The sequence below is a fragment of the Antedon bifida genome, chromosome 7, assembly GCF_963402885.1.
Source record: "Antedon bifida chromosome 7, ecAntBifi1.1, whole genome shotgun sequence".
Lineage (NCBI taxonomy): Eukaryota > Metazoa > Echinodermata > Crinoidea > Comatulida > Antedonidae > Antedon > Antedon bifida.
The window spans coordinates 4865798-4881974 of record NC_136232.1 but is presented as its reverse complement, the minus strand read 5'-3'; the positions used below and the strand labels follow the sequence as shown (position 1 = coordinate 4881974).

General features: G+C 31.5%; 2 protein-coding genes across 2 annotated transcripts; one reads left to right on the top strand and one right to left on the bottom strand.

Moving 5' to 3' along the window:
• The first annotated feature begins 84 nt into the window (after positions 1 to 84).
• On the top strand, positions 85 to 2268 carry LOC144848016 (profilin-4-like). Its single transcript, XM_078704677.1, has 5 exons — positions 85 to 654; positions 964 to 1092; positions 1179 to 1313; positions 1749 to 1854; positions 1946 to 2268. Exons 1-5 carry the CDS (start codon positions 553 to 555, stop codon positions 1972 to 1974), a joined length of 501 nt encoding a protein of 166 aa, XP_078560803.1. The 5' UTR covers positions 85 to 552; the 3' UTR covers positions 1975 to 2268.
• Positions 2269 to 2750: 482 nt separating this feature from the next.
• On the bottom strand, positions 2751 to 16158 carry LOC144847777 (chloride intracellular channel protein 5-like). Its single transcript, XM_078704292.1, has 5 exons — positions 16030 to 16158; positions 8210 to 8348; positions 7647 to 7818; positions 6596 to 6791; positions 2751 to 6152 (listed from the first exon to the last, which is right to left on the bottom strand). Exons 1-5 carry the CDS (start codon positions 16075 to 16077, stop codon positions 6012 to 6014), a joined length of 696 nt encoding a protein of 231 aa, XP_078560418.1. The 5' UTR covers positions 16078 to 16158; the 3' UTR covers positions 2751 to 6011.
• Between the last annotated feature and the right edge of the window lie 19 nt (positions 16159 to 16177).

Sequence of the window (16177 nt, the reverse complement as noted above, 5' to 3'; positions counted from 1 at the left end):
TCAGCAAACTGACTTTTGATCCTGATGTGTGTGCTGTAGTTCTCAAGTTACATGTATATAAACTTTATGAACCATGACTACAGTTGTAGCAGGCAGCCTCCACAGTTATTATTCTATCTTTAAGTTTCACCAGCCTATATTTTACAAGTACAGTTAAACACCTTTGGAAAGCTGCATCCTCTTAAACGTCAGCTCTGAGAAGATAGCAATAGTGTTTCTGACTTTTATATCAGATTTTCAAAGACTTTTAGTTGATTGTGCTTTAAAGCATAACATTTGTTGCAAGAGTGCCTGATGCGTTGATGTCTTTGCAGCCTATAACAATAACCCGCTAGCCTACTGGGATAGGGTGCAGGTGAAAGGTCAGGAAATATATGTACAGTACAGTATAATTTAAAGGAGAACTGAAGAAAACAAGGGTGCATTAAAAACTGATCTTTACCAGACTATTTCACAAGAGTATTTCACACACAGAGGAAATTGGCTCCATAATTGTACCCTGTATTATCTATTGTATGCCTCTCATTGAAAACTGTTTCATTGCCTTGAATCATGGTTGAAGCAACTGCATACAAGCGACTTGATAAAATACAAGAATTGGTGAAACTAGTTATAGAGCACATTGATCCGGATACGCCACATCTACCTGAACAGGTGTACAATTTTTCTTTGATTGTGATTTTTTTTTTAAAAACACAATAGTGTGTCCTTTGTATTCTGTGAGAAAAGCAAGATGAATGTACACCAAGATGTGAATTTATCATTGATTTTGATAATTTGCTAAAAACCAACAAAATTTATGAATAGATTTGTAAATTTTATAAAAAAAGGCAGCTTGTTGTACACCCCCGGAATCTACTTATGATTTACTTGTACATAATTATATTTTTTTAATATTTTTTTTTTATTTTTATATTTTATTTTACTTTTAGAATGGTTTCTAATAAGTTTTTTCTTTTTTAGGATCGGTCCAAAATGAACCAACTTCAGAATTTGTTACACGATGCTCTTATTGGCACAGGCCACGTCGAGCATTGCGCAATCATCAGACGAAAAGACATGTCATTACGTGCAAGCTCCGCAGGATTCACGGTAAGAGATAGATTTATAAGTATAATATGGAAGTTGAATAAATGTACTGTATCTCGTGTAAAACATTTAATGGTTTTATTTTGTAGCTTCACAATGACCAGATGCAAAGGTTAGTGAGTGCTTTTAAGGACCCACCACGCACTCGGGAAGAAGGTTTATTCTACAATGACAAACTCTACAAATGCGTCAGAGCAGATAAAAACTCCATATATGCAAAAATTGTAAGTACCAGGAGTACTTACTAAAAACGATACTTAACTATATTTTTTATAACTTGAATGGTTAAACTTTTATCATTACTTGGCAAAATAGAAATTTTGTATGCTTTGTATGTTTGTTTGTTAGCACGGTAGCGCCTACAATTTTCAATTATTCTGAATCTTTTGGTGTAAATAGGTATATACTTAAAGAACATGCCTTTTGAAATTCAAGAAAATTAGTTCTTTAATAACTTCACAAACAAAAAAGAAAAAATTGTATTCTTTTAACATAGGCTTTCATTTGTTTGTTGCATCTTAGTACAGTATTTCAAATATTCTGTTAAATAAACTCTGGAACTGGAAAAACAATACTCAAGTCCCAATCGAATGCAAATTGAAAGTTCATAAATGTCATCAATTTTCACTGAAAACTAATATAACTTTTTGTTTTGAAAGGATAAGTTGGGACTAGTTTTGGTGAAGACGGCAAGTTTGATTATATTTGGCACCTACAATGCCAACATGTTTCCAAGTGTTTGTGTTGAAGCAGTTGAAAAACTTGGTAAGACAGGGTGTTTTCAAATCTCAAGTTTTTTTCTCTTAAAAAAGTATATTTTTATCTGACAGGCAAATATTTTTTTTTCTATTTCAAGCCGAGTACTTTAAAGAGAAGGACAAATGAGTGAATAACCTGTTGGATTTGAACTGAAATAGAAGAATATAAGCTACAAGAAGCAAAAATCTACCAAAAGTGATCGATCCCGTTTTGTAGAAAACTATGTTATCACAGTAGGCCCTATTGATGGATTCAGTGTTTACCGTTTTAATGCCAAATCTTCAGACAGCGACCTTGATATTTTGTGCAATAGTATTGGACATACCAATGTGATTTAGATTTTGTTTTGGCTATTGGAATGATTCTCAAAATAAGGCAACAGCAGTGAGCCAAAATAAAATATTCCTTCCAACATACTGAATTCAGTGAAGTGGTGTACTGTAGACCTGGCTGCTAGTGATATAAATAGAGGGTGCTGTTTATAGTATAAACTATATTTTTACTGTATACTTGAAGGAACTGTAAATAAAATATAATCATTTCAGATTTTGACATTTTTGTCTAATTTTTTTTTGTAAATATAGTTTTAAATAACCCGAAATAACCAACCTCTGGTCAACCAAATATATATATGATTCTGTTTTTAAAATTAAATTCATTAATTTTATGGACAGCATACCTCGGTAATGGTGCTCCAACCTATTCCAGCTTCTACGATAAAGGGATGTGATTGACATGTAACATTGTATCATGGAATTGCCTATGATACTGGAGATATGATAGAAATGTGACCCTGTATCATGGACTTCCCTATGATACTGGACAGATAATGCCATATGCGACAATAAAATATACAAGAATCGCATGCTTTCATTCTTCCGACAACAAAACAAAACAACATGTACTTTATGAGGACAATTTATTAATTGATTTAAATTATATGGTTGATTCCATAATAAATGGTCATATCTCAAGATGTCCATAATATTCGTATTCCCTGGACTAAATATCGTTAGCCATGCAAATTAATAGTTAAAATTATATAGTACATGATAAAACATACAAACGATACTACAATATAATCTACGGGTACATTTAAATGTTTATCTAACTTGGGTTTTAAAGGTGATTTATTCCTACAAAATAAGAATTAAATTCTAATAATAAAACAAAACTTTCAAAATTTCTACTGATTTATGGCATTACATTTTATGAATACTATTAAAAATGTATGCAAAATCTTTTCTGTGGTAAATATTTTATTTTAATTTTATGTCAATTAATATGATATTATAAAGAATATAAAATTTATATCAATACGATTAAGCATCACATGCCAAATATACCATAAATTGTTCTACTGTGTACAGGAATTTGGTCACTTTGGGTACTATTTCAACTATGCAAATACCTCAGCTTTTGCATTGATATTAATAATGTGTTTAAATGTTTCTGAACTTTTAATCTAGATAAGAGTAAACATTACTAAACTACTAGTGAACAAACTATACCATTCTACCCAAAAAATATATTATCACATGCCTATCTAGATTAAGAACTTGTATATTAAAGCAAGGTGTTTATAGTCCAGCTTGTGAGCTATGTGAATCACTAATGTGTATTACAGTACTATGCTATTTCTAGTTATTAACCAAGGGATTCACACTTAAGTAAAATGTTTTTAAAAACAGTGATAAGCACCATATACCATTATCAAAAACTTACAAAGATTAACTTTACATTTTAATAATCAAAAAATTCTTCCCGTTCTGCGATTGTAAATTTTACCTTAAAAATCAACAAATAAAAACACACTGGCATATTTTACTAGGCACTGTAAATGAGGCGTTACCAAGAAGTAGGGAATATCTAGTCCCAGAATCAAGGAATATAGTCTATGAATAAAGGAAGGAGAATAGAATAGAGATTGGTGGAAGGGGAAAGTGTGGGGATAGTCCAGGAATTTAGTACAGAGATTAATGGGTCCGAGAAACTAGGATTATCACACTCTTTTTAAGGTGAAATACAAATAACAATTATGTCAATAATAATAATAATGTACCTATACTTCTAAAAAGTAACGAACCAAATCCCCCCACCCTCTTGATAATTTCCAGAACATAGCGTCGATATGATTGAAATGTACTTTATAAACGCACAAGTTGCATAATTGTCTAGACAGTTGGATTATCATGATGGCATCTTTATCACACTGAATTAAATCACGCTGTAACTACAACTGATTTATGATAAACCTTTAAAATGTATACTACACATAAATTAATTCTATAGTCTGAATACAGGCTTAGTAAATCACTTATTACAATGTGAATGCTACTTAATGCATGCAAACATGGTCCATCTAATAGCAATGTATTAAGAACTGTTCACATATAATCTTTCTGTAACTGTGGTAACAATTTTAAAATAAAAACCACCCGTATAATGTGATTTAAAAAATATTCAGCTAGAGCAATGTAAATGGGGAATAACCTGTGACTTGCAGCCTACTGGGCTTAATTGCGCACAGGTGTGGATGATACATATCACAACTTCCTTCTCCCAAATAAACTACAAACTAAAATACATAACCTTTCTGTCTATATTTATAAAAGGGTATTATGTGTGCAATCTGTAATCAAACTTGTATATTAAACATTTGATCAAAACTAACAGAGGCTAATTATTTAAGGTGATTTATTAAGAAAACCCTGCCATATAAAATATTACATCTATTTAAACAAGGGATAGTGTATCAAGGATATAAATGTGCTTTAGTGGACTTCTACACAGACGTTCCAACCCTCTCGATTTCTCCGGGAGCCTTCCGCATTTTCCTCCAATCTCCCAAATATTAACAAAATTTCTAGAAATTTTGGTTTTAGATAAAAACAATTTTCGAAGGTTATTTCTGTAGTTAGACATAATTACATAAGATTAGTTGCTAGAAAGCATGACACAACTTTGGTAAACATTGAAATGTCAATTACGCAAGGTATTTTGTGATGAGTTTAAACGTGTCAAATCTGTTAAACATGTCAATTTTGTTAAACATGCATCAAATCCATTAAAATGCGTCAAATATGTTAACAATAAGTAAACCTCCCAAAACCCCCAACGTGGGGTTGGAACATCTGTCTACAGTTATAAGCTTATTCTAACGGCTTCTATATAAGGCTTCATTTCACCAACTTACATCATCATAGAGTGTAGCCACCCATGATTAGATTTAGTTTAAGATTCTAGTATAAAGCCTAGTACAATATAATGGACATTTTTATAATGTATATAAAAGAATAAACCTTTTCCAGAATCAGACAGCTGTGATACAGTATCACATGTGTATCACATATGATGTGTGTAATGAAATCACCTATGATACTGAACAAAATAAACCTCAAATGGTATAGATTGTTTCATAGCAATTCACAATGCCTATAGTATAATCAAATGGATATTATATCCTGGTGATTATTTTTAAGTTCATTAACAGATTAAACTCCTGATGACTTATAATATTCTCTTTTTTTTCACAAACTAAATATTTTCAAATCTTGTATTTATGTATGTAATCTTATTTTTGACAATTCTATTGTGTAATATACTTTAGTGTGATAATAAACTACTAAGCAGTTGCAAGGTTTGAAAATGTCATTACTTTTGATGAAGGACACCCTCTATAGTTGAGTTATTTCTGTACAAGTTTCTTAGCAGTATGATCTGTTTACAGTTAAATCCCACTACACATAAACCTATTTAATGGATACGAAAGGATTCTCCAAAGCCGATTACAGTAATACATATTATCTCATTTCAAAATTGATGCGCTGGTAAAGCTTTCCAAATTGTGCAAGCGTAATCATCATTTTATAAAGATGTACAATATTATTCTTGTTCAATTTCAGTAAATTTTTTACAATAGGGTTTTTCACATCTTCTCAAGTCCGGAAAATAAAATCGAACATCAATGTTTCATTTTCATGATGCTCCACGTAGCTATGAGCCATTCGGTATGCGCGAAACATTGACGTTCGACTTTATACCGGAGCAGTTGTGAAAGGAGCTTCAGTGTGAATGTAAGCAAACAACCATATACATATCATCTCGAATCCATTTGATAGTCAGTTTTGTGTAGTATGAATTAACAACGAATAAGAGACCCCTTAACTGTGGCTTAATCTGGTGTGTTTCCACCCATATTCAACTTCCGCATCAGGATAGTTTGTTTTTTCGAACACCTCTGTCGCATACCAGGTGTTTAAATATTCGTGTACAGCATCAAATTCATCGGGAATAGAAAAACTCTGAAAAAACCAAATGTTTAAATTGATTTATTATCGGATTAAAGCATTTCAAGTTTATAATAAATACCTTTTACTATTATGGTATGTTAACGTGATGTAGTTTTAAGACGAACGAAAACAATAAGCGGTAAACAAAATATAGAATCTATGTTATTTCTTATGACCATAATACACAAAACGCGGAAGGGATGGGCGATTGAGAGGAAACTCACTCAGGATAGATACAGATTCTATGTGTGAGAAGCATGTGGCTGAGAGGAAACCGGCTCAGGATAGATACAGATTGTATGTGGGACAAGCATGAGGATTTCCGTTTACAATTCATTTGTGTAAATTGGTCTTTAGATGGAAATTATGGTCTGGTTGCACGATTAAATGGACTAAAAATACACTCTGAAGCAAATGTAAAATAGAGATATGGGTGATAAACTTGATTACTTTACCTTTAAAATTCTGCCAGCAACCTTAACATGATGTAGTTTTGGAAGGAGGTTGCAATCTGGTTGTTTCATAGTATCACCATCAAGATAGCATCCGGGAGAGGCATCGCTCTTTAAGAATTTGTCCACGCTTCTAAGTTCCTCTGTCAGCTTTGCTTTCAGGGCATCGTCCTTAGTTTTGTCTTGGTTCTTCATGTACCTGGTTTAATTGGTGAACAGGTGAATTTATATGCAAATATGTCGATGATAGCAGACACAGTTGATAACTAATCAGAGATAAGATGATTGTACAAACAGATATCTTTTAAGTCAAATTCATGACTGACCAAAAGTGGGGAGGGCTCAACATTTAGTTGATCTTTCACATAATGTTATTAGGGACTTTTAGATGTTCACGTCGACTATGCTGATTGCTACCCTATGACGTCATTTTGCGTATGCGCTAGACGACCGCCACGTCAATATCTGTCGACAAGTAACAGTCAACTATGACACATGTGGACGTGAACTTTGTTCACATTCACTAAAATCTAAAAGTCCCTATTCACTATCCAAACTGCTGATTGAATAGGGACCTGGAATTTGTAAAGTTTTAACAATAGTGCCACTATTTATAAATAATAGTTGAAAATTGATTATTTGAAGAGCAGGCTAAAACTAAGATAAAGGCCAGGACGCAAAATTTCTATTACTCAACGTCTCAGGCAGAAATCATGAATAATTCATGAAATAAATTCTGGGATAAAAAAAAGACATTATGATATAATTCGAATAGGTTGTATCAACAGTTTTGTGCATTTTTCATGATTTGTGCCTGAGAGGTCGAGAAATAAAAATGTTGCGGCCAGGACAAGCAATGACATGCATTTTGAGCTGAGAGAGATTATTTAGATGGTTAGGTTAAGTGATATTTAGGAAGTAGGTCGGCTATCTTTAATATAATTAATATGCATTAATCATGATTTCTGCCCGAGAGGTTGAGTAATAACAATTTCGCAGTCAGGATGGGCAGCAACATGCATTTGAGCAGACCACAGGCCTATACAACACTCACCCTGCAAACACCCTGAACAAATCAATGCCAACTTTGTTTGCAGCCTCATTTTCACACTCTAAACTTGGTTCACGGATTGTTTGCTCCAGGTAATCAGCGATTCTCGCAACGTCTTGCTTCGTAACAACGTTCCCTCCGTAAACATCACAAATCATTGGAGGAGGCTTTCCACCTGGGAATGAAATGTAATTGCAAAATTTAAACTTGATTGAAAATGTTGAATCTATATGCTGAAGTATATAAACAAAGTGACTTTCAATATAAACATTCATGATAAGTTAATTATTAACACTATCTACTGTAAGTTATTAATAGTAGAAATCAATATTTTATTATACTGTATTTGTATACATTAAATATAAATTTTACATGAATGCAAGTCATTATAAAGCTCTGTCAAACACTATCAAACTTTATGTGACAAAAAAATGTGATGTGCCCATAATATACACATGATGTCATATCACTACCATATTTGGGCACATTTTTCTTGTCAAACTAGTTTGATAGTGTAGACAGAGCTTAATGGACTAGAAAAAAATTCTTTCAATAGTTACAGGTACCTGAAATATTTCGATATTCCGGTGTTTTTTTCTTCATATCTACAGTGTGCACATAATATTCAACTTTCTTCAGAACCAGTAAAATGTGAATACGCTGACAGAGAGGGCAGTCTCCAAGGTCCCTTCCATTTATACCAGCCTAAAGAGCAAGAAAAAGTAAATATAAATCATCATAAATTATTATATAAAAATTAAAGGCTACAATTCAAATAATAAAAGTAAATTTTGAAACCATCTCATTATGATCAATACAATACTTTCATACAATGTATCAGTTGATTGCGGTACTACTAACTGAATATTATAATATGAACGTCAATAACTATTATTAATGCACTGTATGCATCTTGCTTTTATACAATGTTTCATAAATAAACTATTATTATCTGTGATGTAACAGTCCCTTTTATCAAGCCTACAGTACTTTCAAATTGGTTTAATGGACTAATTTGGAATGTTAATATACAGTTTACATTATTATACTGTCTACTATAATTATGATCCATCTAACCAACAAGGCTCTACCCATACTAATTACTACTTACTATTATAATGCATTTAATATTTACTTTTACTCAGTACTGTATACAGTATGTCAAAAACCTCAAAATATTGTTCAGAAATCAAATAGCTTTAATTATTATGATGAAGAATTCTGGATTAAATAAAGTAAAACTCACTTTTTTTAATAAGAAAATGTCATAGAGCCAATAGTTAAATATTATATACCTGTCAAAATGTTTATATTATTCTAATGAATTCAGGAGTGAGTCAGTCAGTAAAACCCACTTTTTTATTGAATGAAATGAAAGGCATTTACACTTTTACAGCCAACAAAAACTATACAGTTTACGAAATGTTTATATAGAGCATATTATTGTAATAAATGATAGATAAGTAAGGTATTCTAAACATCATCATCTTTGTGTACTTGTCATTGTATAGGTTGTTACACTTGAGTTACTCAGGCATGCTTTTCAGGTTTTATCTTTCATAGAGGAACATTGGTTTACCAGGCAATCCAACAACAGGACACTGAGCTTGCCTTGCGAAGATAGGAACTCCTAACAGTGATTTTATGTCTGGCTTCGACAATACCGCAGTGCTGTATTATCATATTCTCTGTGGCGCGCCGTATCTGATAAAAATAAGGAGCATGGAACTGATCGTGTCGCAGCCACAGACAATACATACACTTTGATCTCCGAAGCTCAGCATCCTGAATAGTTTGTCTTGAAAATACCCTGTTACAACACACACACACACACATAATATTAATACTGTACATGTGTCAACACCAGTTTTAGTATTTTCATTATATTGTTAATGTATACCTTATCATATAGTGTTTATTAAGTTGGATAATAAGAACTTAATTCCCTATTTTGCGTCAGAAGCATTACTATTTATTATGATTTCAGATTTTACCACCCATCTCTAAAACTTGTTGACATTCGCATAAACATGATGTACCCAAATATGGTAGTGATGTACCCAAATATGGTAGTGATGTACCCAAATATGTTAGTGATATGCCTAAATATGGTAGTGATATGACATCAGCATGTCTATATATGGGCACATCACATTTTGTGTCACATAAAGTTTAATAGTGTAGATAGAGCTTAAGTTAATATTACAAGGCGTGGTATGTCTACCTTTGGACTGTTCGGACTAACCCACAAAACCTTTAGACAATTTTATCATGCTACTGATAAGAGACCTACGACTATAGTATTTCAAAAGTAAATAATATTTGGCTATACTACCTTTATCTTAAGATATCAGGACATTCTGTATTCTATGTTATAAATAAAAGCACTGGACAATCCAGATTCTTTAAATAAAGAACACTATAGTAGCCCTACTGTAATTTTTGCCCTAGTTTATTTTTTTTATTTCAAACCTACTAAAGATACAGAAGTACTACAGTAAATCAATCCACCATGACTAAGCTCAACCACTGTATTTGAACAGTTCCATACTGTAAAGTTTAATGATGTCCAAAGAAATAATAATGCTCATTGATATTACTCTACAGTGCCTCAAGTCGAAATTTAATAAAACAGTTTTGCCTTTAAAATAAGAAAATATTATTGTAGCAATGTAAATTGCAAACAAGCAAGTCTTTGTCCTAGCCTACTGTACTGTAGGTCATGGGAATATATAGTATTATGATAGAGTAGCTAAAAACGGTAAAAAAGATCACAAATAATTTATAATACTGTATATCCTAAAAATCACACCTGTCAGTGTCATAACATAGCAAATTATGCTTGTGAAACTTTGTGAACAATTTCCTTTTAAAATCTAGAGCAAAGATTGATTTCTATGCTATAGTACTTGACGTACTCAAGTACATTATTTCTCTATAGAGTGGAATCTTACTATAATAGTCCATTTGCAAACACAGCAGGTAGCAACAAACAAAACATGGGACCAGCTCAAAAATAAAATCACAAAAAGTAGCTCACCAGGCATTTGCTAAGTCACAAAAAAACATGGATAAATATCTTAAAATAGACTGTACAGAGTATACAGTATATCATGATGAGGTTGACACTATTGTCTGTACAACATTTGGTACAAAAAATAATTAGTTTGTTATTAAAACTGCATCGTTAGTTTATTACATCATAAATTTAAAATCACTCATAACAGGAAAAGATTTATAAACAAGAAATATTTCTTACAAAAAACAACAGTACAGAATTTTACACTTTATTCATTGGACCATACTGAAATTGTAGACACAATTGAATAGACCTACACATTGGTATAATATCATTACCATGGTCCTGGAGGTCCTGGATGGTATTTGGCATACATACTTATTGAAACTGAAACCAAGTTTTTACAAATAAAGTGACTCACAAAAGCATCCTTTATTCGGTTTATTAATTACAGTAAAACCCTTCTTAAGGGGGACACCTTTGGGACACAACAAAGTTTCTCTTTATGAGGGGTGTCCCCTGAATACAGATTGGCCATAGAGTAGTGTAAGTACTATATATTGCTGATTGCTCATTCAATTAATGATAGGGGAAGTGGCCCCCTAATAGTGATGTCTAAATGAGACTGCAGTGTTCTCCAAATATAGAAATCAAGAAAATATAGCCTTTGATTTGGTCTATGTTTTCAATGGCTAGGCCTAACCTACCACTACTACTACTGTAGATAAGTGTTTATTTATGTATAATTTTGTTGTACTACTCCCATTTTAAAAATATTGCTGGCAAAACCTGCTTCGGGAGAACACTAGACTGTCCCAAAGTAGGGTTTCTAATCAATAATACTGTATACTAGTAGTAATGATAATTGATTTTTTATTTACAAAAATGATAAATATTTAGAATATATAAATACTGTATGCATTTTTTATAAAAACATTATGGTAAATATCCATATCAAATGGATAGCCCTTATTAACACTTCTGGAATATAGGAAATGTGTTTATTAAAGACATGGACAAATTAGCTACTTGTGAATACAATGTACACTAAACCCAACAGAATTAAAAGACATGTGAATTTAAATAAACAAACCAAGTTTAAATATAGTATAAATCTACAGATATGGTAATAAACTACAGTAAATACAATAAAACACTTTTATTATTGCTGATTATCTAAACAATGAAGACTGAACAATAATATCACTAAACAAAGTGACCATATTGAAAGTCCCCCTTGAAAAATAAACAAAGTAATTCAACGTACATGATGATGTCAAGGCGTAATTGTGTGGCTTATGTGGTTTTAGCTAAAACCTCTCAAGGTAATATTAAATCAGTACACCTTTAGTAATTCATGGAGTATTATATTATGTCCATGGGTAATCATAGCAATTTGCCTACCTGATATAGAATCATCACCTTGAGGTGTGTAAACTAGATTATTTAGCTACTGTACTGTGAACTACTAAAGCTCAATACCAAATGATGTAGTTTGTGGTTATCATTCATAATACCATATCATATACAGTACATTTATGCCTACAACTATCTAAGGAAAGTTTAACATATCAACACTTACAAAAATATAACCTCGACAGAGGTAACAATTGTACATTTCTGTATAGGAACATTACAATTGTACATTACTGCATAGGAAAATTAAATACAAGCTTTGCAGATCATTTACAGTAGTACCATATACAGTAGATTTATGCCTACAGTACTGTACAACTACAGTATCTAAGGTAAACGTATATTTTGTGAAAATGCGGTCTGTGTTTACGTACCAGTGTACAGTATATCAACAATTACAGAAATATAACCTCCTTGAGAGAGGTAACAATTGTACATTACTGAAAAGGAACATTAAACACATCATTCAGTACCATATCATATACATTTATGCCCACAACTATCTAAGGAAAGTATGTGAAAATGCGGTCTGTGTATATCAATATACAAATAAACGTTTTATCGTACAGTACAGTGAGTCACAGTAGAGTAGAACATTAATGAATGCATTTGTACATAGTGCAGTCACTTTACATCTTTGAAAAATTAATCTTTATACTTTTGACAGGTCTAAAATGATGTATACATATGGCAATGATCTATAGATTAATGTAGGGTCAATTTCTGTTTGACCTCTAAAGATCATAGTATAAAGCTCTGAATATCAAAACTACAGGGGTGCATTAGTAATATACCCGCAAACACTAAATATGAGATGGTTTAGCAATTTGATGCTGCATGTATTAGCATGGAATCTCAATGTTTGTATCCAGTGTCGTCAACGTTGCTTAAATAGAACATGTTGGTTACGCCTCAGTACGAACAAAGACAAGCAGTATATTACATTAGTCATCATTTTACAGCAGTTACTTAAAATCTTTTTCATGTTTTAATATTAATCAATATTTATAATAAATTTTATTTTATAAATTCAATATTTTGAAATTGAAACTTGGCAGAAAGTTAATTAACAGAAACACTCACAGTAAATATTGAATTATATTTTAAATATAAACAAGAGCTGTATTTTGCAAAATCTCTATATATCTGAAATGTAAAAAGTCATTTAAGACATTGTACTGTATTGTAATATTGAAAACTAATCTAAAAGCTTTTATTTTATCAACTTTTATGTAAGTTTCTTGCCTTTCTATCAGTACTACTACTATCCTGTTTAATTTGAATTTAAAATAAAAATAAATAATTTTGCTATTTGCTGCCAAAACTGTATATATATATTACAATTTTTTTTAAACTGTAAGTAACCTTTACTACACATTTAATTAATTAGATTCGTCAAAAACTGTATTAAATGTGCACGTACAGTAATAGTTATACACTGTCACTCAAGAGTAATGAAGTGTTTTTTCAAATTTTAGAGTCTAATGTAAAATACGTTTTTACTATTTAGGCCTAGTAATTATTAAAGGCTCAAGCTTAACTGAAGCACAGCTTTCTTTTTATAGCTGACCTAATTGTTAGTAGTAGTTTCAGTTTTTATGGTGGAGCACCCAAGTAAAGCAGAATGACAATAGATATTGTTGACTTTAAAGGAAATTGTACAGAAGTATAAAGTAATCAAAATGGTTATAACTACTGTACTATGCACTTTACAATGTTTGCCTTATCTACATTAGCCCAGCCCATAGAGTATTTACACATTTTGTAACCCTACTTCATTGTTACATAAAATTATCTCACATACTGTACAAATTACAGTATGCGGTTTTAGGAAACTAGTTGAATATTAAACCAACAACTATTAACAACATAAGTATGATGTACTGTAATTGTTGTGTATGTGAGTTATCAATTATCTAATTCTCAAACACATATTATATTCATTTCTTAAAAATTTTATAAATTGTGTTAACAGTATGTGTTTAGGTCATTATTCTGCTTCAAAAAATAACTGGTTTGTTAATAACTGTATGAATAAATTAATCCCAATTTCTTGGCAGCAGGACAGGACAAGTTTTTAATAACCAGTTAAATGGTAGCCTGAAAATAACGATTAAAAACACCAAATTGATTCGGGGTCTGAACTGGTTAGCTTAAGCAACTTTTAGCTGCAACGCAAAATAACGTTTTTTTGATTGACAGCTGTAGTATCTAAACATTTGACCATCGGATCGCATTGCATTTTGGGTAATGTTAACGTTAACGACCAACCAACTGCTATGCAGCAGAAACAGATATTTAGTCACTGAACGCCTTTATAAATCAGTACATGTGTATTGAAATTGAATTTTATTTTCATGTTAAAGAAAGAACAAATTTATAGAAAATATTTTCATTTTGCAGAGACTGACAACCGACACTACAAACAAGTTAGCAGGTCACATTAACAATTAGAATGAAAGCGTGTTTAGTACGAATGCATATTTAATGAGTGTAACAACATAAAATTCTAAGCTATAATTTTAGTCCACAATCGTTAACACCCCATAAATTTTGAGGAAGTGTACATTTTGAGGCATAAAGCACGTTTGGGATAATTAAATGACAGGTTGTTACGTCTAAACTAATTGGTTGTTAGTTAGCAATCAGGTAAAGTTCAATTTGAGTATGCCATCCAGTGATTGGTGGTTGTAATCACAGTGTACACATTTATGTTCATAATTAGTTATTATTATTAATGTAAGCAAAATGTCACAAAATATTAAAATGTATTTTTTGTTTACATTTGTAATTAATATTTGCATCTCAACCAATAACATTGCTGCCCAACCAATCAATGTTTACAAAACTACAAGATAATTACTAATCTAAAAATGTCATTATTTTCTCATCTTTACTGTTTTACATTTTATTATAGATACTGTATTGCTTTGTAGTTTATACAGTAGATTCCTTTGAAAATGATATACCTGTATAACTAGTACATCATATTAGGAGTTCTCACCTTGTGAGTTCAATTAATTAACAGTAAAACCCCTATAAAAGAGATACCTTTAATAACTGTCTCCTTACTGCGAATTGTGTCCCTTAAATACTGTTGTACAGTATATCCAAAATGAGGGGTTGATCACATCATTTATATTAGAAATTGAATATTGGGTGGTTTCAGCTTTCACTTTGCCTTTGTAACATTTTAAAATTTAATAATGATATGTATTGATGAATTAAAAATAATTTTATGCTGCATATTCTCTTGTAAACATATATTACACTACTGTAAATAGAATCAACTTTATTCTTTGGTGATAAATCATTATTCTTTAATGAAATGCAAGCTAAAAATAAACACACTATCAAATCTGTGTCTCCTGTATAATTGAGAAAACAAGATTGTTTGAAAGATTTATAATGACGCTCAATGGCTGGTATTTATTATTTATCGTACAGCACTTTAACTTGGTGATATTAAATAATCTCATGTTTGTTGAGAAGGATAATGTGTAATGAGAAAAATGTGAAGGACTTTCAAAAGCACTAAAAAAACTACAGAAGATTTTCAACTGAGCATTCTTTCATCTACTCCATATTTCACTGAGTGACTGACGTTTAAGTTTTTATTTAATATATATAATTTATAAAAAATTAAAACATTCAATAATATTAATAAAACTTAATAATTACAGAATAAATAGACATTAAAACAAGTAAAAGTTAACCAAACGACGTTAACTTTCAATAGGCCTAATAGCCTATTCACCTAGCCTTGCAAGAGCTATCAACCTGAAAACAACCAGGCAGAAAGGACCAGGGTCCTGCAGGCTGCTTGCTAGTTGGGCGGTGGTGTACACACAGTTAGCTCGCTAGTCGCCTCTCGACGACGAGCCACGCTCAAATTAACGTTTATTTTGATAGAAGCAACGGTAAAACATCACAAAATATACGGTTACATACCTTTACAAATAAATGTACTCCTTCTTGTTCTTCTAATTTTTCTGTCATTTTGAAAATTTAATCGTAAAATCAACTTACAATTCCCTACTCAACAACTGGGAGAATGTTTGTACATTCACGATTTGCCCGTAGACTCTGAATACTGAAT